This window comes from Coregonus lavaretus, assembly GCF_964263955.1.
Source record: "Coregonus lavaretus genome assembly, chromosome: 24".
In the NCBI taxonomy this organism is placed as follows: Eukaryota; Metazoa; Chordata; class Actinopteri; order Salmoniformes; family Salmonidae; genus Coregonus; species Coregonus lavaretus.
Window position 1 is genome coordinate 15,954,457 of NC_140011.1, and position 22,142 is coordinate 15,976,598.

General features: G+C 43.2%; 1 protein-coding gene across 1 annotated transcript in view; it reads right to left on the reverse strand.

Moving 5' to 3' along the window:
- LOC311099590 (microtubule-associated serine/threonine-protein kinase 1-like) overlaps positions 1 to 22,142 on the reverse strand; it is a gene marked incomplete at its 5' end in the record, with an annotated part of 175,532 nt that overhangs the window by 8,755 nt on the left and 144,635 nt on the right. Inside the window, 20 exons of the mRNA XM_084140284.1 lie at positions 85 to 311; positions 1,090 to 1,290; positions 1,529 to 1,743; positions 2,017 to 2,138; positions 3,251 to 3,363; positions 3,477 to 3,599; positions 6,252 to 6,353; positions 8,174 to 8,339; positions 8,610 to 8,742; positions 9,717 to 9,855; positions 10,117 to 10,325; positions 10,691 to 10,782; positions 10,872 to 10,933; positions 12,944 to 13,076; positions 13,404 to 13,505; positions 14,188 to 14,397; positions 15,285 to 15,360; positions 15,564 to 15,721; positions 16,900 to 16,978; positions 21,917 to 21,986. Of these exons, the coding sequence (XP_083996410.1) occupies positions 85 to 311; positions 1,090 to 1,290; positions 1,529 to 1,743; positions 2,017 to 2,138; positions 3,251 to 3,363; positions 3,477 to 3,599; positions 6,252 to 6,353; positions 8,174 to 8,339; positions 8,610 to 8,742; positions 9,717 to 9,855; positions 10,117 to 10,325; positions 10,691 to 10,782; positions 10,872 to 10,933; positions 12,944 to 13,076; positions 13,404 to 13,505; positions 14,188 to 14,397; positions 15,285 to 15,360; positions 15,564 to 15,721; positions 16,900 to 16,978; positions 21,917 to 21,986 (2,732 nt within the window). The remainder of the gene's footprint in view (positions 1 to 84; positions 312 to 1,089; positions 1,291 to 1,528; positions 1,744 to 2,016; positions 2,139 to 3,250; positions 3,364 to 3,476; positions 3,600 to 6,251; positions 6,354 to 8,173; positions 8,340 to 8,609; positions 8,743 to 9,716; positions 9,856 to 10,116; positions 10,326 to 10,690; positions 10,783 to 10,871; positions 10,934 to 12,943; positions 13,077 to 13,403; positions 13,506 to 14,187; positions 14,398 to 15,284; positions 15,361 to 15,563; positions 15,722 to 16,899; positions 16,979 to 21,916; positions 21,987 to 22,142) is intronic.

Consider the following 22,142-nt stretch of genomic DNA (forward strand, 5'->3'; position numbering starts at 1 on the left):
AATAACGTAGATGAAAGTGACCATCAACAGAAATGTACTTTATTACCGGTACTTCATTAGCTATTTGACTGTGTTTGTTCTTACCAAGACCGTGTGGTAGACAGTGTAGACATCACGGTCGCAGGCGTACACCGGGATAGCCCGCATCGTAAAGCCAAACTTCTTCCCCGAGCTGTGGATGATGATTGGCTGCCGAGGGCAGATGACGCAGAGGGAGGAGTCTCGGCTGGGGGAAGAGTCACGAGAGGAGGGGTCCGAGGAGAGGGAGTAGGGGGATATGGGGCTGGCCAGAGGGGACACCCCGAAGATATCTGGAACAATAAGACGGAAAAATAAATATCAGTATTTTAAATGATTTAAAACGGCTGTAAATATCACAAAGCAGGCGTGCGTTTAAGGTATCTGCAAGAATGAGAAAGACATTTCTAATGATATCTGTAACCATATGAGAGGCACATTAATGAAGGACATTTTACTACGGGAAATAATGTGGTCATTGAGATACAATCAAGGGACTAATCTGGGAATCTGCCAGATAGTGTTAAAGCAAAATAAGTGCTGCCATATACGTTTTTGAATAGCACACCATCCATTTTTATCCTAATTTTGTAGAGTGAATTCTCTAATTCTTCAAACCAAAATAGGTTCATTTAAAGGTGAAAACACAGACACACACATACAAAGACCGCTACTATCATTTCTATTGACCTGTCTTCCTGTAGCTCTCCCCTCAGTAGCCAGCTGTTCCTATAAAGCCTGGGAGCCAGGAATCACTGTGAGACCTAAGGGATTTACCCACCTCCCAGCAGTGGAGAGGCCTCTCTCTCAGCTCACCACCCCAGTTAGAGGCTCCTCTTCTGGGCTACTGCGCTCACAGCCACTTCATAAACTGGAGCCTCATCCCAGCAGGAGCCGTGCCAATTTCACACAGATCTTTCATCTCGGCATCTTTAATGTCTTTCACACTCCTCTCTTGAAATCCATCGCTCTAATTCTAATTCTGTTCTAGCTCTTACTTCTCATCCTGTCCTCCTCTAAATCGAAATGCTAGAGATCACAGGGGTAGTGTGTGTGTGTGTATCCTCTCACCTCCAGGGATCATGAGGGAGAGGGCACTTGCTGAGACAGACTTGGGGACTTTGGCAACACCACCATGCTTATCCCCATGTCCATCAGGCTGCAGGACGCCATGCTTCCCTCCCAGGTCCATGGGAGTCTTGGAGGAGGAGTCAGGGCTGTCTACGCCCTCACCCCTGGAAGGAAGCAGGTCCAGGTGCTCCGAGAAACTACCTACTGACCAAAGAAGAACAGGTACAATTATGTCAGAAATGTTCCATATATCTTTTGTTACAGTCAAGCACATTAAAAACATTGAACACAGTGCCATGTGATACCCATATCATTACTTTTTTGCTCTTGAATATCAGTTGAACCACAGTCTTAAACACCCAACATGATGCCTATATCTAGCATTATCCCTATATCTTCTATCAGCTCTAACCAGTGCTCCAGGCCCAGGCCTCCATACCAGAGAGAGTAGCCCCGCTGTGGGTGCTCCCGGGGGTGGTTGCGTCAACCTCGTCCTCTCCGATGGAGAAGGCCACCTTGCTGGGGTCCCCCAGGACCATGGACTCCTCAACTCTGTCCTCTGCCTCGGCCGAGATAGCGAACTTGGGGAGAAGGCGGGGGGGGCGAAGGCCCATGCTAGTGCTCTCTGTGTCCGAGGATCGGGACAGGGAGTGCCTGGGGGGAGAAAATGGAATTGGGTAAATATCAACCACCCTCAGAAAAAGAACATTAAAAACATACTAGCTTACTGTATTATAATTATTGTACTGACGAATTGGGTTAATATAAGACGGTTATGCATTGCCATCTTTGTCTTAAGGTATTCTGAGACCCTTGCAAGTGTAATGGTGGGGGAACTGAATTAATAGTGTACCAAAGATGTGTGAAAACAATAGATGGTCATTAACCAGAGTTTTAGTGTAACAGAAGGGATGTTGTGGAACGTACATTTCAGTGAACTCTGGGGTCCAGCTCAGAGAGTCTACAGTCAGAGGGCTCTCATTCTTCTTCTCCTCCGTCTCACCCTTCTCCTCCAGCTGGCCACGGGACAGGTCCAAGCTGCTGTACACCTACACACCACACAGATAGACAGAGAGACAGACACAGACAAACTGTTAGATACCTGAACACCATGCAGGGACAGACAGGCAGACAGAGACGTTACAGACTGTCCTCATAGAGGACAAGACTACTGTACACCTAAACACATCACTATCATCAATATATCCATTCATAGTATGATTAGGTAAAAGTTGGGACAGACCTTGATACTATAGAAAACAGGCAGTGATTCCAAAATAGTGGCAGCAGCCACTGGTTAGCCACTGGTTAGACTACAAAACTGGTGGGTAACAAAAACTCATAAGGGTCGTGGTGGATCACAGAAAAAACCCATTCTCCCGCCTTCGAAGGCACATTGTTTTCAGAGGCAGAGCATACTGCAATGCAGCACAACAATGCACATGTGTTTGCATTGTCTTCTACGTTCTCCCAAAATAGATATGATTTGCAGCAGAACATTACATGCTGTAGGGGGTTGAGGGAAAGATGCATAGCATGTTTTATGGACCAAACAAAGCAGTCTGTTCCATATGAAATCTTACATGTTGAGTTAATTGAATTGAATTAAAGTATCTGACAGGTAACACATTCAACATTCAGTTGATGCTTTCTATTTCCTGTTCAGTCATATGGTCTATCGCATTAGATGTTCTTTTATTTATTTCTTGAAGGTGGATTTACTTTTTGCCTGAGAAATATGGATTGGTAAAGAGTTCCATTCAGCTATGGCTCTATATAAAACTGTAGATTTTAGGCGAATTTACCTGTCTGTTTTGGTGGTTATGCGTGTTGCTAGTATGTACTAACTGGTCTGAAAAAATCAGAAGACTGGATAGTAATTTGTTTTCAACGTGAAGCCATGAGAGATTCTGATGCATTTGGATAATATTCATACAGATAGAGCAATGAAGAGCTAATCTGGCAGCCCTGATTAGCTCTTAATTGATCCACAATTGGCTTTCTATCATAAGGAGTGATATGGAAGTGTGTAAGCAGTAATGCCTTGAGTGAAGGCTTTGTAACTTATCTAGAGAGTGAGAGAGACCGCAAAATAGAGTGAGAGAAAGAGAGAGAAATATACAGAGAGAGAAAAAGAAAAAAAGAGAAAGAAAGAACACACCTTGGAGAATCTGTGAGAGCAGGAGGAGAACTGTTGTAGCTCCACGTTGAAGTCTTCATCATTCGTATCCTCCTCTTCCTCCGTCTCCAGGTGATGGTACCTATCTGATCGAGCTGTGGGGAAAAAACATTAATTACTATCCTACCTAACTTTCACTTTCGAAGTAGCTGTATTCTATAGTATAGATTACTGTACATTTTAAGAGCAGGAAGTAGACTAGACTCACTGTCGAAGTAGCTGGTGTCGTCCTCTGACTCCAGCTGAGGGATGAACTCAGCCTTCTGTCTGAGCAGACTGTCCCAGTCCAGAGTGTGGAAGAACTGGTGGTGCTTCACCTCATAAGCACCGCCTAAGGATGAATGGACATACACATTATGAACAGACACATACAGTGAGGGAAAAAAGTATTTGATCCCCTGCTGATTTTGTACGTTTGCCCACTGACAAAGAAATGATCAGTCTATAATTTTAATGGTAGGTTTATTTGAACAGTGAGAGACAGAATAACAACAAAAAAATCCAGAAAAACGCATGTAAAAAATGTTATACATTTATTTGCATTTTAATGAGGGAAATAAGTATTTGACCCCCTCTCAATATCAAGGAATTGTCCGTAAAGCTCCGAGACAGGATTGTGTCGAGGCACAGATCTGGGGAAGGGTACCAAAACATTTCTGCAGCATTGAAGGTCCCCAAAAACATTCTTAAAATGGAAGAAGTTTGGAACCACCAAGACTCTTCCTAGAGCTGGCCGCCTGGCCAAACTGAGCAATCGGGGGAGAAGGGCCTTGGTCAGGGAGGTCACCAAGAACCCGATGGTCACTCTGACAGCACTACAGAGTTCCTCTGTGGAGATGGGAGAACCTTGCAGAAGGACAACCATCTCTGCAGCACTCCACCAATCAGGCCTTTAAGGAGCGGCCAGACAGAAGCCACTCCTCAGTAAAAGGCACATGACAGCATGCTTGGAGTTTGCCAAAAGGCACCTAAAGACTCTCAGACCATGAAAAACAATTTTCTCTGGTCTGACGAAAACAAGATTGAACGCTTTGGCCTGAATGCCAAGCGTCATGTCTGGAGGAAACCTGGCACCATCCCTACGGTGAAGCATGGTGGTGGCAGCGTCATGCTGTGGGGATGTTTTTCAGTGGCAGGGAAAGGGAAACTAGTCAGGATCGAGGGAAAGATGAACGGAGCAATGTACAGAGAGATCCTAGATGAAAACCTGCTCAGGACCTCAGACTGAGGCGAAGGTTCACTTTCCAACAGGACAACAAACCTAAGCACATAGCCAAGATAATGCAGGAGTGGCTTCGGGACAAGTCTCTGAATGTCCTTGAGTGGCCCAGCCAGAGCCAGGACTTGAATCCGATCGAACATCTCTGGAGAGACCTGAAAATAGCTGTGCAGCAAAGCTCCCCATCCAACCTGACAGAGCTTGAGAGGTTTGCAGAGAAGAATGGGATAAACTCCCCAAATATCATTTTCATATTCATTTTAGTCATTTAGCAGACACTCTTATCCAGAGCGAATTACAGTAGTGAGTGCATACATTTCATAAATTTCTTTCTACGTTCTGGCCCCCCGTGGGAATCGAATCCACAACCCTGGCGTTGCAAGCGCCATGCTCTACCAACTGAGCCACACGGGACCAGGTGTGCCACGCTTGTAGCGTCATATCCAAGAAGACTTGAGGCTGTAATCGCTGCCAAAGGTGCTTCAACAAAGTACTGAGTAAAGGATCCGAATACTTATGTAAATGTTATATTTCATCCCCCCCCCCCCCCATAAATGTCTAAAAACCTGTTTTTGCTTTGTCATTATGGGGTATTGTGTGTAGATTGATGAGGGATGTTTAAAAAAAATCAATTTTAGAATAAGGTTGTAACGTAACAAAATGTGGAAAAAAGTCAAGGAGTCTGAATACTTTCCAAATGCACTGTACACACACGCATACACATGCAGACTCACAGAGATGGACACAGATATCTTGCACACATAGGCCTACTGCAAGCACCCGCATACAAAAACACACACACATCCACTTCGTCCAAGACAAAGGTTGACATTGGACAGCAGTGCCACTGCCCCCACACAAAAGGAAGAAGTGCAGACGCTAACGTTTGATCCTCTCTTTTTCATTGGCCAGCACCCAAAAGTGATATCACCGGCCATTAATTATGCCTTGCAATTTCCTGGCGGTGACCTTTGAGGAAGAGATGGAGGGCCGCCGCTGAATGGTTTGACCCCAACCGGTGGATTGGCTCTGATGAATACAGTCGTGCATAACCTGCTATGCAGGAGACAAAGGCTACATCCCAAATGGCACACTATTCCCTATATGGTGCACTACTTTTGACCAGAGCCCTATGGGATATATAGCAAATATGGTGCCATTTGAGACGCGCTGGGGAGCCCGTGGCTTCATCTCAGGTCAGGGACAATGTTTATGATTCGCAGACGCTGAAGATGAGTGACCTTGCCCGGGTCGACATTTGAGGCGGCCCGGGAGGAATTATTGTAATTGAGGAAAGGAAAAGGTGAGGCAGTGGGGTTTTGTGATAAACTGTTCCGCCCATTTGTTTGATCCCATTTGTCCCACCTTGTACCTTTAAATAATGGGCTGCGCTGAGAAGGCACCCAGAGAGTTATGACAATAACCCCTGTCTGTACCTGGACTGTTTTAACTGAGGGGAGAGAATGCTCCCTGGTAACACCTTCAACCTCTAATAATAGAAAACGTTTCCTTTCATGTGCCGAGTTTCAACAAACTAAACGTAGCCCACATAAATCCAATCTTTTGCCTGATTCACATAAATATGGGGCCGACCCGAACCGTACTTTGCTGGCTCTAATTTTTATTTTCACATTGACCTTTCCAGCACTTTTCCATCAACTATGGTGGATGTGAAACCAGACCAGCCCAGTACAGCTTGGCTTGGTTTGGTAGTGTGAAAAAGGTATTTGTATGTGGCATGTGTTGTGCACAACTTGTGCCTACCTGTGCCCATCCTCTCCAGAGGGTTCTGTCTGAGTAACAGGGTGATCAGTTCCTGGGAGTCGGCAGGGGGAGCGTCCTCTCCTTCCGGCCAGGTGATCTCATCTTGGAACCAACAACACACTCAGTTAGTACTTAGCAATATCCCATAGACAACACATACAGAGCTAGCTAGAAGTTAGCAACGATATCCCATACACAAAGCAAACAATTGACTAGCCGTTAGCAATATCCCATAGACAACACATATGGAGTTAGCTAGAAGTTATTAACAACATAATATGTATTATCCAGGTCTGAAAAAACAGAATCATTACAGTCCCTTTAGAAAGTATTCATACCCTTCAACTTATTCAAAGTGTTGCAGCCTGAATTCCAAATTGATTAAATAGATAATATTTCTCGCCCATCACACACCCCATAATTACTAAGTGATTTAATTTTTTAAAACATTTTTTAAAAATGTTTATTGAAAATGAAATACAGAAATATCTAAATGTATTCACACCCCTGAGTCAATATTTTGTAGAAGCACCTTTGGCAGCGATTACAGCTTTAAGTCGTCTTGGGTATGACTTTTCACATCTGGATTTGGGGATTTTCTCCCATTCTTCCTTCCTTCCTTGCAAATTTTCTCAAGCTCTGTTAAGTTAGATGGGGAGCGGTGGTGAACAGCAATCTTCAAGTCTTTCCCTGACCAAGGTTCTTCTTGCCCAGTTGCTCAGTTTGGTCGGATGCCAGCTCTAGGCAGAGTCTGGGTAGTTCCATATCTTTTCCATTTCCCAATGATGGAGACCACTGTGCTCTTGGAAACTTTCAACACTCCAGAAATTGTTTTATACTCTTCCCCAGATATACAGTACCAGTCATACGTTTGGACCTACCTACTCATTCAAGGGTTTTTCTTTATAGAGTTATTTCATAGTTTTGATGTCTTCACTATTATTCTACAATGTAGAAAATAGTACAAAATAAAGAAAAACCCTGGAATGAGTAGGTGTGTCCAAACTTTTGACTGGTACAGTATGACTCATCACAATTATACTTTGGAGATCTACGGCCAGTTCCTTGGACTTTATGGTATAGTTTCTGCTCTGACATGCACTGTCAACTGTGGGACCTTATATAGACAGGTGTGTTTCTTTCTAAATCACATCCAAACAATTGAATTGGCCACAGGTGGACTCCAATCAAGTTGTAGTGACATCTCAAGGATGATCAAAGGAAATGTGACTTTCTTTCTGAAGGCACTGTATGTGATGAAAAAATATCTGTGTCTTCATGTTTTGTGTGTGTATCTCCATGTGTCTGTGTGTTCATGTCTGTTTGACAAGTGTAGACTGTTCGCAAAAGTTGAAAAATAGCAGCATACGCCCACCAGTATAGACTGCGCCATGCCACGGATGTCTCTTTGGTGCCATGTCGCCCCCATTTTAATCAAATTTGGGATTGAGGCATGAATATGCATGGTGGCCCTCAGGCCTGAGCAGCGTGGCATTCAGCTCAGTGTTCAGAGCCCTTTAATTAACACTGGGTCCCTCTGGCCTGCCATGATGGAGAGCACACCAAATCTGTCATGGCACCACATTCATTAACATAGGATAGAGGGAACACCGAGGTCCTCCGTAAGCTATCATAAATCATAAAGTTATCAAAACTTGAAAAAATGTATGTCTCATGTCAAGCTGAATCCACACCCCCACACCATCTGTTCTGTGCATTACATGCCTCAATCCAAAATGAATCGGAAAGATTGGCACCATCTAATTCCATACTGAATAGTTAGATATTACCATTAAGGCCTGCAGATTTGTCTCCTACTTAGTCATGCATTGATGTCAATGTTAAGTGCAAATTCAACTTAATTGGAAGTTAGGATTCGCCCCATATGTCAAATCAAAAAGAGAGAAGTGAGTTAGACTGACCGCTGATGACCTGCCCGAACAGTTCTTCTGGTGTGTCTCCAAAGAAGGGTACGCAGCCGACCAGGAACTCATAGAGGATGATGCCCATAGCCCACCAGTCCACTGGCTTCCCATAGCCCTGTCTCAGGATCACCTCTGGAGCAATGTACTCTGGGGTCCCACACACCTGCACACACAGACAGAAGAAAACAGGTATAGACGCATCATACTAGTAGTATGTTTTGGCGAAAGGTTGAGGCTAGACATAGTCACATAGGAAAGATAATAACCTGAAAGCTGTTGGTATCCACAGTCTGAACACTTCGAACCTTGTTCAGACTGGATACCATAGTTGTCATGTTCTCTCTACTTTCTTGTTTTAATTACCAAAAGAAACAAATTAGCAAGAAAGATTGGCTTATACTGTAGGTAGAATGTCAATCTCCACTCACTGTACCTGTTTATCAGAGAACTCTCGGGCGTCCTTCTCTATGTGTCCCTCATACAGGTTAGTGGTCATGTTCATCAGGCCCACCTTGGACAGCCCAAAGTCTGTCAACTTGATGTGGCCCATGGAGGTCACCAGCAGACTGGGGAAGGGAGAGAACGAGAGAGAACCACAACATAGATGCCAATGGCAGAAGATAGCGTCCTGCATTGGTGGAGCTCGGAGCTCAAGAAATGTACTGTACCCTGTAATTACATCTGCAACCCTGTACATGTGACTGTACAACTCTCTAATCTAACCTACAAAATCTCGCTCAATTGGTACAATAATATAAATCACCCAAGTGACTGACTATTTTAAAAAGGTTAAGATCATCAGTCAAAATACACCAAATTCTTCCATGCTCAGGTCACTAACTCGCATAGCTAAAATAGTAATTTAAAGGCACTGGAAAGAGGAGCAGTCAACCTTTTTAGCAGAATGGCTCAAACTGTCAATGAACACTATCAAATTTGAAACAATTATTTCAAAAGTAAAAGAAAAGCTAAAGGAACATGAAAACAAATGGGCCAAGTTTGAAGTTGTCTTGGAGTGAATGAAAATGGGGGGAAATGTTATTTATAATATGTCATTAATACTAATCATTGGTATTGATACAAAATTATTTATACAAAATCAATAATATGTACATTTATACAAGTAATGTACATAATGAGAAATTACTGGCAATTCTCTTATGACTAACTTTACCATTTCATAATATTAATTACCTATTTATTTATTGTTCTTGAAATTTCGTTGCAGCCCTCCCATATACGCAACATTTATATTTGAATGTCTTGTTAGGATGAAATTGTGAAGTATAGTATAGAAAGTCAAAATAGGAGGAATAGGAGGAGAGTGAACAATGTTGTAATGTGTTTACATGTGGTGTTTTAGTTTGTTGTTGCTTGGTTAGTGTGGTATGTTGTAAAGAAATTATTAATTTTAAAAAAGAAAAAGAAAAGAAAAATGTAAATATCATCAGTCAGCACTAACAGATCTGAGACCAGGCTATATCTATCTACCTTCTCAGTGACATTAGCTGACTTTAATATAGAGATATTAGAGACTGACTTGTCTGGTTTGAGGTCCCTGTGGACGATGCCATAGTTGTGAAGGTACTCCAGAGCCAGGACAGTCTCAGCAAAGTACATCCTGGCCATGTCCACAGGCAGGGGGCCCATGTTCTTCAGCAGGTTGGCACAGTCACCTCCTAATGGCACACATAGACAGATAATTGGTTTATTGAGTTAATTCCGACATTGAAATATACTACAATGAAATAGATTCAACATATGTTTAATTATTAATGATTAATCCCAACCCCAAAAGTGCATTTGATAAATAATAGGGATGGATGTTAACATTAACCAGTATTTCTAGAGCAGTTTATCCCCCCTGGTGTCAGCTTTCTGTCTACCACAGTTTTGGGTCCGTAAAAAAAAAAAGAAAAGAAGAAGAAATGGCTACATACCTTCCACATACTCCATGACCATGCAGAGGTGTCGTCGCGTCTGGAAGGAGCAGTACATGGAGACCACAAAGGGGTTCTCAGCGAAGGTCAGGATGTCTCTCTCCACGAAGGCCTGCTGGATCTGGTTCCTCAGCATCAGGTTCTGTTTGTTGATCTTCTTCATGGCGAAACGCTGCTTGGTCTCCTTGTGGCGCACCAGATACACAGCCCTGTCAGAGAGAGATGGAGAGAGAGGAAACAATATGTCAGACACGTGGCAAAGGCTGAGTTAAATCAACCATACATTGCTCTGTCAGACAGAGAATGACACGGTTATTCATATACGTTGAAAAGATGGATTGAAATCACACATTCATAGTTCTGTAGGAGAGGGAACACATTATATGTATATACTTATTTGTGGTTTAGGAACAGAACATGACAGGGCCATGAATTGAAGATTGAAAATATGAGTAAATAAAGGTCCTTTGACTAAATCCAAATCACATATCCCATTCAAATCCTAAATGACAGCTGAAACAGATTTGGGTTCCATCATAACAATCCTGAATTATACCAGAGAAGATTCTCTCACCCGTAGGCTCCGTTGCTGATGAGTTTGGTCATCTCAAAGTCCATCTCGCAGGGCTTTCGTCGGGCTCGTAGGGCCGCGCTCAGACTCTGGGACTGGGAGGACGAGAGTAGAGAAACTTTATTCTACTGAAATACATCAAACCTGTGATTAAAAACTTGAATAAAATATACTGAATACTCACAGAGTCATCTGTCTCTGGCGTTTCAGCTATCCCACTGTCATAACTGGTCATCTGAGCAATTTCTGTAGGAGAGAGAAAGAACATTTCAGCATTTCATTCGACTTTGCAATTTCAGCATTTTCACCTTCAGACACCAAACAGTGACCTTTACATCCAGATGTCTTATATATACCCCAACATTTAGTCAAAGCCTATAGGGAGTTGACTTTACTTTTTATTAACACACTTTCTTTTTTGGCAGTTAAGAGTAGTCTGTTGACTTTGTCCACCTAATAAGCTGAGTCTGAGAAATCCTAAATGAGAGGAAATGAGGTGGAAACCAGAAGTGGCAGCAACACAAACACATGTCGGACATCCATTAAGAAAACCACAACTCCAGAACACTCAAGTGTGTGTGTGTGCGTTCGTGTTTTGTGTGTGCGTCTTGCATGTGTACCCACGTATGTACATGCACGTGTGGGTGCACCCCTTCCCATCAGCGATGTATGAACAACAGGAGGTAGCGAATCAGGAGGGGGTCGTTCAGTCGTCCCAACAGAGACCCTAAACCCATTTCCAATGCCACTTAACATCTGTCCCTGCCTAGAAGGCTGCTTCCAGCACTCCAGGATACTGGGTAAGAAAAATACACAGGATAGGCCCAGGGGAAATGAGTGGAGAGACATTGGCAAATGAGGACAGAGGTTAGTGAGCCAGTCTGTGCGTAGAACTGTTTCAGCTCTATAGGGAGACCATTCGTTTCTAATTAGTCAGAATGAACGTTGGGGTTTAAATTGAGAGAGTCATTAGGATGGCAGTCTGTTCGGTACAGGACACATGTTACTCTACATTACCTTTGTCTTAGACCTTCTCCATTGTTGTTCAATATTAGCCTTGCTAAAAATACTTACTGTAATGCTGATGCAATATTTTAGTCATTGGGGATACTGAAATGGTAGCTAGTACTTCTAGGGCGGCAGGTAGCTTAGTGGTTAAGAGCGTTGTGCCAGTAACCGAAAGGTCGCTGGTTCTAATCCCCGAACCGACTAGGTGAAAAATCTGTCGATGTGCCCTTGAGCAAGGCACTTAACCCTAATTGCTCCTGTAAGTCGCTCTGGATAAGAGCGTCTGCTAAATGACTAATTATTTATATTTATTATCTAGTACTAGTTCTTCTGTAGTAGTAATACTGTAGTAATACAAGTCATATTCTTTGAAAACTAAAAATGGATACAATTTTATGCTCCAGCAGTGCTTCCAAAACATTGAGACCACAATATCCACAACATAATTAAGATCTTTAATTTATCGTAGTATTTTCTCTCAGTACATTACAGAGGGAGTTTTACGAGGATTCCTCTCCTCCACTAAAACGGGATCAAACTGTAGGCTGTAGTGTTCTGATGAAGCTGGTTGGAGTTAAGTAGATTATGTGTCACGATCATATTCTTATCATATAATTATACTTATCATATTTTCATCAGGTCATCAATGTAGCGGTAACTTCGAGAACACAAAGCATGACAAGTGATTGTATGAACAATTCAATGGCTGCGTTACGATTCTCTACCTTTCTCCAGAAGTTGGCACTCGTTCAATCCCCCTCATACATTTAAAAGCATTGGATTGGTGCAAGCATGGCTGGAGGGAGTTTCCACCATATTCCTCAATCCATGAGGGGAAGTGCACACTTCGGGAGAAGGGTGAAGAACTTGAATGTACATCTTGATTACTTCCTTCATCAATGCAGCCCACCACTGGAATGAGTTCACAGCCCTTGCAGCTTTCATCAGTAAGCACTCTTTTAATTCTGAACGTGTGATGTTTGACCTGCACCTCCACTCATGTTGGTTTAGGCCAGGGCTCTCCAACCCTGTTCCTGGAGAGCTACCCTCCTGTAGGTTTTCACTCCAACCCAAGTAGTAATTAACCTGATTCAGCTTATCAACCATCTAATTATTAATCAGGTGCGCTAGATTAGCGTTGGAGTGAAAACCTACAGGACGGTAGCGCTCCAGGAACAGGGTTGGAGAGCCCTGGCTTAGGCACTGTCAACCTACCCCGTAAAAGGTCAAAAGTCAAACATGACGTACCTTCCAGTGGGTCCCGTGTGAGGCCCAGCTGGCTGATGATGTAGCGGGGGATGTCAGTCTTGATGCCCTGGCCTTCTTTGGCGTGACCCTCGGCAGCCTCCAACAGATGGTAGAACTCCTCTGGATCAAACTCCTGAGTAGAGGACAACACAAGGACACAGGTTTAACTACATCACTTCTGGAACTGGTGCTGTTGGCTTTTCTCTGGGTTGATGGTGATGTTATTGTGACAATGAGGACTAGCAGGAGCAAGATGAGGATGGGATTGCATCTATATAGCTTGTCACCACCAGAAAGAACTCATACTTAGTATTAGGGCTCAGAGTTTTGCCTAGTCACACCACATGGTCAGGAAGAAACCCTGTCCCTAGTAGGCATATCATTTATGTAATATGCGCCAGTGAGTGAAGTCATGGCCATGTGCTTGGTATCTAGCTAGCGACAATTAGGCGAGACATACCAGGCATTCCAGGAGGCGCGCCGGCCTGGCGATGACAATGAGGATCTTCTTTACCAGCTCTTTGATGAAGTTCACCTCCTGGCTCTCCGACCGGGATGTGGACTATAGATAAAGAGAACAGAACACACTCGCTCAACATTTCACACGGACCTGTGAGCTGCTCAGTGCTCGGGACTGTAAGCACCATTAAGGTATGAGGAGAGAGGACGTTGAGAAATACAGAACATCTATAAACAGGTTAGTATTAGTTAGATTAGTAATAGTGCTTCGAAAATGACTTTCAATACCAGAGAGGTAAGGGAGCACAGTAAAACAAATTATTTTGGTGAAAGAATTTGTTTGATTTTATCAAAGTCCTATGCAGTAATGTGTACCAACATTGTAATTACACTGTACTTATTAATAATAATATGCCATTTAGCAGACGCTTTTATCCAAAGCGACTTACAGTCATGTGTGCATACATTTTTAGGTACGGGGATCGAACCCACTACCCTGGCGTTACAAGCGCCATGCTCTACCAATTGAGCTACAGAGGACTTATGTAAAAGGTTGATGCCTTTTAAAGTGGGTCCGGAAGATGCTAAAGTTAACCAGTGATATCCCCCAATGCTAGCAGGTGGCACTATACTCTACACGACCCTTTATTGCTTCCTTTCCTCATCTCCTTTCCTTCATTATTCCGGATTTTGTATTCTAGAGTAGAGGACACAAGGAAAGGAAACCACTTTGCATTACATGTATTATTATTACACTATTGAGATGCACCCAAAGTGTCACCCACCTCCTGGAAGAGCCTCTCCAGCTTGTCGGTGAGCTCACAGAAGTAGCGTGAGGTGATATGGCCCAGGCGGCTCTTCTCCAGGCAGTCGCGGACCAGCTCGATGATCTGGTGGTGGGCGAACCCCAGCACACCGTCCGCCAGCGGCAACACGCTCTCCGGGGAGCAGGTCCGGATGATCTCCTGGATCCTCTCCTCCATCTGGGCTGTGGCCTGGAGAGACACAGAGGGGTGGAAAGGGTTAGAAGTAGAGAATGTGTAGAGAGAGGGTAAAAAGGTTCAAAGGTAGAAAGAAAACTAGTGTCAAAAGTGGTCAGGAGAGGGTAAGAATGCAAGAAGTGGGTGAAAAAGACCAACTCCTACTGACAGGTGTGTCACTGTGTGAACAATAAATCTTATGTACAGATGTACTCTCTTAATTTGACCAGTTTTATCGCAGCAAAAATAATCCTGGACCAATTGGGATTTGAACATTTAGTTCATTTACACTGTTCCGCCGATGTAATGTTGCTTGATCGGTGGTTAGGCTATTAGCTGGCTAAAATTACACGAAAAGTGCAATACTGTTAATATAACCATGTGTTGGAGCGGGTTTTTAGTGTATTTATCTATCTAAATCCTGGGGCGCAGGAAAATTCTCAGCGACAACAGCGTGATCAAATTAAGACATTAGCAAATTACCATTGTTAAAGCTAGAATCCTTAGATGCTACATCCATTTTTGGACTTATAAATTAATGACATATACCCATTGATTCTTGAATAATTTAATTTATGCCTCATGAGCTTAGTTCAACTGTCGTACCCCATTAGAACCCCAAATATAAGCTTGTTTCTCTCCAATGTTTGTAAACAAGGTAAATGTAAACAAACACTGTATAGCCTCAAAACATGGTTAAAACTATGCATTTGATATTATGGATACTCAGTCCTTGCATCCATAGCTCTGTCTATGAATTTGAGAGTGGTTAGATTTCTTCAGCCCCATCCCTTAGCTTTTTAGCGAAACTGGGGCGGGGAGTTCAATTTGTTATTGTTTCAACTAAGGATTCTAGCTTTAAAGCAATAAGACATTTTGATCTAATTCAGTTGGCTCCTCACCTTAGGAAAGCGTTCCTTGTAGACATGGTTCATCATAATAATCTCATGATCACAACAGGAAGGGGATCTTCCAGGGCTGCAAACACATATAAATACAAAGGTATGATCAGTAATTATATTACAACACATATCTTACAGCACAAATACATTTATATATTATGAATCAAATCTCATTTGAAAACTATTCACATAAAAGTATATAAAAGGAGCATACTTTTCAGCGACCGTTATCCCCAGCATCTATAAAGATGTGTGACCTTGCCGGGCCTTCGTACTTACCTGAGACTGCGCGAGCGGGGTCGCATGGGCGCGGTCCCCCTCCGTCGGTCATCCCCGGCGATGCTCTCGGTGCAGAAGTGCTTGGAGAGGAAGTGCAGCTCGTCCGGCGTGGGCTGGAAGGGCAGTTGGTGAAGCTTCTCCTGTGATGAACAGGACGACTGGAAATGAAATGAATATACATTGAACGAGAAAATAAAAAAATAAAAAGAAGAACGAGAGGCTTTGATTGATGTTGTTGCACGAGAGAATGACAGTTACCAGGAGAGTGTGTGTTTTTTCTGACTGTTGTTTTTAATTTGATTGGGGAAATGTTCATTACAGTAGCTATTCCCTTTTACAGTGTCTTGAAAACAAAGGACTGAAACTTATGGGTGCCAAAATGGTTGTGACGGTACATGAAAGCTAACAAATTATTGTGAACTTTTCCTTTTCTTCTCACCACATTGTTCTGAAATAAAATCCAAAAACGGAATCAACTTCAAGTAAGCTGCAAAGACCCTTAGCAAACAGATGTGTAAACACAGCCTGGACAAACATGGTTGCCAGTCAATCCTTCTCTATCGTAAATCCTCCAAAAGTATTCCTCACAAGCCACAAGTATTTATCAACTCTAATTGATCGTCCTCATAAAACATGGCCGTAAACAAACAGCCCATTACTTTGTGTGTGGAGGCGTGCTTACTTGGCTTGTGTACTTTGTCATGGGGCCTGTGTGTGTGTGTGTGTGTGTGTGTGTGTGTGTGTGTGTGGTCAGTCCTGCGTGTGAGTGTGACGCATGGGTGTCAGAGTTGACAATTTCCTGCCTGTGTGATTTGACTTTGTCAGTAAACAGATCAGAGGTGTGTGTGTGTATGTGCGTGTGTGTTTCTGTTTGTGTGTGCAAGAGTGCGTGTATGTGGGTGGCCTGGCTGTTGGCTTTGTGTCAGGGCCATGTTTCCTCCAAAACAAATCTGCTGGCCCTAAACACATTGCTGGTGGTATGAGTCAGCCTGTTCACTATGGCACCCCTCATCTATCTGACTTCCAATAGCCTACAGTACAGCACCGGTCACAGGAGAACAGACTAGAGGCAGTCTATCAAATTATCATTTCACATTGAAACATCTTTATTCAAATTAATTCTTACCTTTCCAGTGATTTGGTATCTGTATTTTTTGGGGGTGGGATTGAAACGGTTTTCCATCGGTATAGTGTATGTGAAGGGGTTTAGGTTTAACAACCTTTTTGGCATTGCTTTTTTAAAATCTAGCTAACACAATATATTTTGTTTTCATGTAATAACTGAGTTCATTCTTAAGTGTTTGTAGCAAAGTGAGTGGTAAGGTATGGTACGTACAGAGACAGTGGAGCTTGGTGTATTGGTGCCATAGCCAGAGGAGGGCAGAGATGCCAAAGACCAGCGTCGTCCATCAGTCCTGCTCAAACACACAGAGATAGAAGAGACAGACGTCACCATTAACTCAGAACCCATCCCTAAACCCATCCATTACTAATCAGTAATGAGAACTGTAGTTATTAACAATATATTACAATACCTATGAATGATATTCAAAACAAGAGTACTCAAAGATCCAGGATTGTACATAACAGATAACTGCCCTTATTTGATTGAGCTTATTATTAAAATGTACAAAGTAAAATCTGCAAAGGCCTAAACATCAACGGTTCTGGATTACCTTTTTTCTCTATGTGCAGTATTGATCAGTGGTATGTTATATGCGACCTTCACTTTCTGACAGACTAGGTAGAAAATATTCAGCTTTTCAATAGCCTACTGCAGCAGTGTCCTTGACCTCTGCTACCTGCCACCAACAACTAGTAATGAACTGTATTCTGTTGCACTAACCAATAACACTGAACATCAAATACAAATTCTCAAAGGAATAATACATGAGATTAGATGTAGGGACAGACAGAAACAAGTCAAAAGGGATTTTTCATGATTCAGGTATACTGGCTAGGTACAGCGCATTCGGAAAGTATTCAGACCCCTTGACTTTTTCCACATTTTCCTATTTTCCTACAGCCTTATTCTAAAAAGGATTAAATTGTGTTTTTTCCCCCTCATCAATCTATACACAATACCCCATAATGACAAAGCAAAAACTGGTTTTTAGACATTTTTGCAAATTTATAAAAAATAGAAAATGGAAATATGACATTTACATAAGTATTCATACCCTTTAATCAGTACTTTGTTGAAGCACCTTTGGCAGCGATTACAACCTCGAGTCTTCTTGGGTATGATGCTTGGGACACCTATATTTGGGGAGTTTCTCCCATTCTTCTCTGCAGACCCTCTCAAGCTCTGTCAGGTTGGATGGGAAGCGTTGCTGCACAGCTATCTTCAGGTTTCTCCAGAGATGTTAGTCCGGGCTCTGGCTGGGCCACTCAATGACATTCAGAGACTTGTTCCGAAGCCACTCCTGCGTTGTCATGGCTGTGTGCTTAGGGTCATTGTCCTGTTGGAAAGTGAACCTTTACCCCAGTCTGAGGTCCTGAGCGCTCTGGAGCAGGTTTTCATCAAGGATCTCTCTGTACTTTGCTCCGTCCATCTTTCCCTCGATCCTGACTAGTATCCCAGTCCCTGCCACTGAAAAACATTCCCACAGCATGATGCTGCCACCACCATGCTTCACCGTAGGGATGGTGCCAGGTTTCCTCCAGACGTGACACTTGGCATTCAGGCCAAAGAGTTCAATCTTGATTTCATCAGACCAGAGAATCTTGTTTCTCATGGTCAGAGTCCTTTAGGTGTATTTTGGCAAACTCCAAGCGGGCTGTCATGTGCCTTTTACTGAGAAGTGGCTTCCGTCTGGCCACTCTACCATAAAGGCCTGATTGGTGGAGTTCTGCAGAGATGGTTGTCCTTCTGGAAGTATCCCCCATCTCCACAGAGGAACTCGTGTTCTTAGTCACCTCCCTGACCAAGGCCCTTCTCCCCTGATTGCTCAGTTTGGCCAGGCGGCCAGCTCTAGGAAGAGTCTTGGTGGTTCCAAACTTCTTCCATTTAAGAATGATGGAGGCCACTGTGTTCTTGGGGACCTTCAATGCTGCAGAAATGTTTTGGTACCCTTCCCCAGATCTGTGCCTCGACACAATCCTGTCTCGGAGCTCTATGGACAATTCCTTCGACCTCGTGGCTTGGTTTTTGCTCTGACATGCAATGTCAACTGTGGGACCTTATATAGACCGGTGTGTGCCTTTCCAAATCATGTCCAATCAATTGAATTTACCACAGGTGGACTCCAATCAAGTTGTAGAAACATCTCAAGGATGATCAATGGAAACAAAATGCACCTGAGCTCAATTTCGAGTCTCATAATGCATTTGCAAACATTTCTAAAAACCTGTTCTCGCTTTGTCATTATGGAGTATTGTGTGTAGATTGATGAGAAAAAACAATTTATTCAATTTTAGAATAAGCCTGTAACGTAACAAAATGTGTAAAAATGGAAGGGGTCTGAATACTTTCCAAATGCACTGTAACAATGACTTTGTGTATTCATACACATTGCACGAACAGACACGTGTTACAATGACGTTGTGTTTTCATAGACATGATAACATGAAGTAGACGTAAGAAGAGGTATGCAGTAAAAATGGTGCTGGAATGGTTCGTTTTACGGGCTCCTGACCAATTTTTCTATTTTGTGTGTGTTTTTTGCCCTGATCTTAACTTTTTTGGTACATAATGTTTCCCCCATCATTTCCTATGACCGAAAAGAGCTTCTGGACATCAGAACAGCGATCACTAACCTCGATATAGATGAAGATTTATACTTCAACGAGTCGGCGGCGCAGGACCTACTACTCACCCCGAACCAGGCCTAATCCCGAGACTCGGAAGAGAAAGCGCAAGCGAGGCCGATGTGAGGGCACCCTGACGAAACTACGTCGGCGAGTAGATAAACCGCCTCCACCCTCCGTTCTATTGGCGAGTGTACAATCACTGGAGAACAAACTGGACGGGCTCCGTTCGAGACTATCCTATCAACGGGATCTGAAGAACTGTAATATCCTACGTTTCTCCGAGTCGTGCCTGAACAAGGACATGGATAATTTACATCTAGCTGTTTTTTCTATGCATCAGCAGGACAGAACGGCAGCTTTGGGTAAGCTCAAAGGGGTAGGTGTGTGTCTCTTTGTTAACAACAGCTGGTGCGCGATCGCTAATATTAAGGAAGTCTCAAGGTTCTGCTCGCCTGAGTTAGAATACCTCATGATAAGCTGTAGACCATACTATTTACCAAGAGAGGTTGTCTATATTTTTTGTAGGTATCCATTTACACCACAAACCAATGCTGACACTAAGACTGAACTTAACGAGCTGTACAGGGCCATAAGCAAACAAGAAAATGCTCATCCATCAGTCGCCGGCTTCATTAAAAGTGTATCAACGACGTTGCCCCCACAGTGACCGTATGTACATATCCCAACCAAAAGCCATGGTTTACAGGCAACATCCGCACTGAGCTACAGACTAGAGCTGCCGCTTTCAAAGAGCGGGACACTAATTCGGACGCTTATAAGAAATCCCGCTACGTCCTCAGCCCAGCCATCAAACGGGCAAAGCGTCAATACAGGACTACGATCTAATCTTACTACGCTGGCTCTGACGCTGCTCGGATGTGGCAGGGCTTGCAAACTATCACGGATTACAAAAGGAAACCCAGCCGCGAGCTGCCCAGTGACATGAGCCTACCAGACGAGCTCAATGCCTTCTATGCTCGCTTCGAGGCAAGCAACACTGAACTAAGCATTAGAGCACCAGCTGTTCTGGACAACTGTGTGATCACGCTCTCCGTAGCCGATGTGAGTAAGACCTTTAAACAGGTTAACATTCACAAGGCCGCATGCGCTGACCAGCTGGTAAGTGTCTTCACTGACATTTTCAACCTCTCCCTGACCCAGTCTGTAATACCTACATGTTTTAAGCAGACCATCATAGTCCCTGTGCCCAAGAGCAAGGTAATCTGTCTAAATGACTATCGCCCCCCGAAGCACTCAAATCTGTAGCCATGAAATGCTTTTAAAAGGCTGGTCATGGCTCACATCAACACCATCATCCCAGACACCCTGGACCCACTCCAATTCGTATACCGCCCCAACAGATCCACAGAAGATGCAATCTCTATTGCACTCCACACTGCCCTCTCCCACCTGGACAAGACAAACACGTGAGAATGCTGTTTATTGACTACAGCTCAGTGTTCAACACCCTAGTGCCCTCCAAGCTCATCACTGAGCTAAGGACCCTGGGACTGAACACCTCCCTCTGAAACTGGATCCTGGACTTCCTGACGGGCTGACCCCAGGTGGTGAGGGTAGGCAACAACACATTCACCATGCTGACCCTCAACACGGGGGCCCCTCAGGGGTGCATGCTTAGTCCCAGCTGATTGTGGACTACAGGAAACGGAGGGCCGAGCACGCCACCATTCACATGTCTGGAACCAACAGGACCCTGAAGAGCTTCAACCCCAAGCCATGAGCTGCTAAATAGTTTGTTAAATAGTTAACCAAATAGCTACCCAGACTATCTGCATTGACCCTTTTTGCACTAACTTTGTTTGACTCATCACATATGCTGCTGCTACTGTTTATTATCTATCCTGTTGCCTAGTCACTATTCCTAGTTATATGTACATCTATACCTAAATTACCTCGTATCCGCACACATCGACTCGGTACTGGTACCCCATGTATATAGCCAAGTTATCGTTACTCATTGTGTATTTATTATTACTTTTATTATTAGGTGTTATTACTTTTCTATTATTTCTCTATTTTCTTTCTCTCTATTGTTGGGAAGGGCAAACGGAGGACTAATATGACGTTACATGCCTGGTCTGTGGCAAAGACTGTGAATCATAACAATAAAGAAACATTATTAAATTAAATTGTGTTGAGTGAGGGTAGAACAGAACATTTTTCAGGCTATTTGGGAAAGACTGAACCCTTGAACCTGCATGTGATTTCTATCTCTGTATAGAGAGCCTGTCAGAACACAGTGAGATCCTGCCTTCGCTTCTCAAAATGTCTGCTTCAGACAATTTGATTTTGTTAAAAAAACTAAAAACAAAAACGTTTCTATCAAGATTCGTATTTCCTTTGTATCCCACATTTCTTATGCAATCTGTCAGATAATTACCAAGATAAAGCAAAATTACAACTGTGAGTTCAAGTATGAATTACTTTCTGGAAATTCTTAAACAAAACAATAAAGCCTGCCCATAAGTATTTTATTGCTGCTGGCATGCTAGTTGAGCGGAGGTACTGATAAAAAGCTAAATTGCATTTACTTTTACTGGCAATACTCCCATGTGAAAGAATATGTATTTCCTTATTACCTTCGTGCAAAGGAGAAGTGGGCTGAGGCACTAGGAGAGAAGTTTCTGGGGCTGTCTTGAGGACTCGTTCCTGTTGTTCAGAGAAAGAGCAGAGAAACAAGGGAAGATTAGAAGTAAAAAAAGAAAACATTTCATAAACCTGAGATAAAAGCATTTGAAATTCATGAAGTTAATAATAATAAGCCTACAGCGTAGAATCAAACCTACACCAAATTAGGAGTTTATC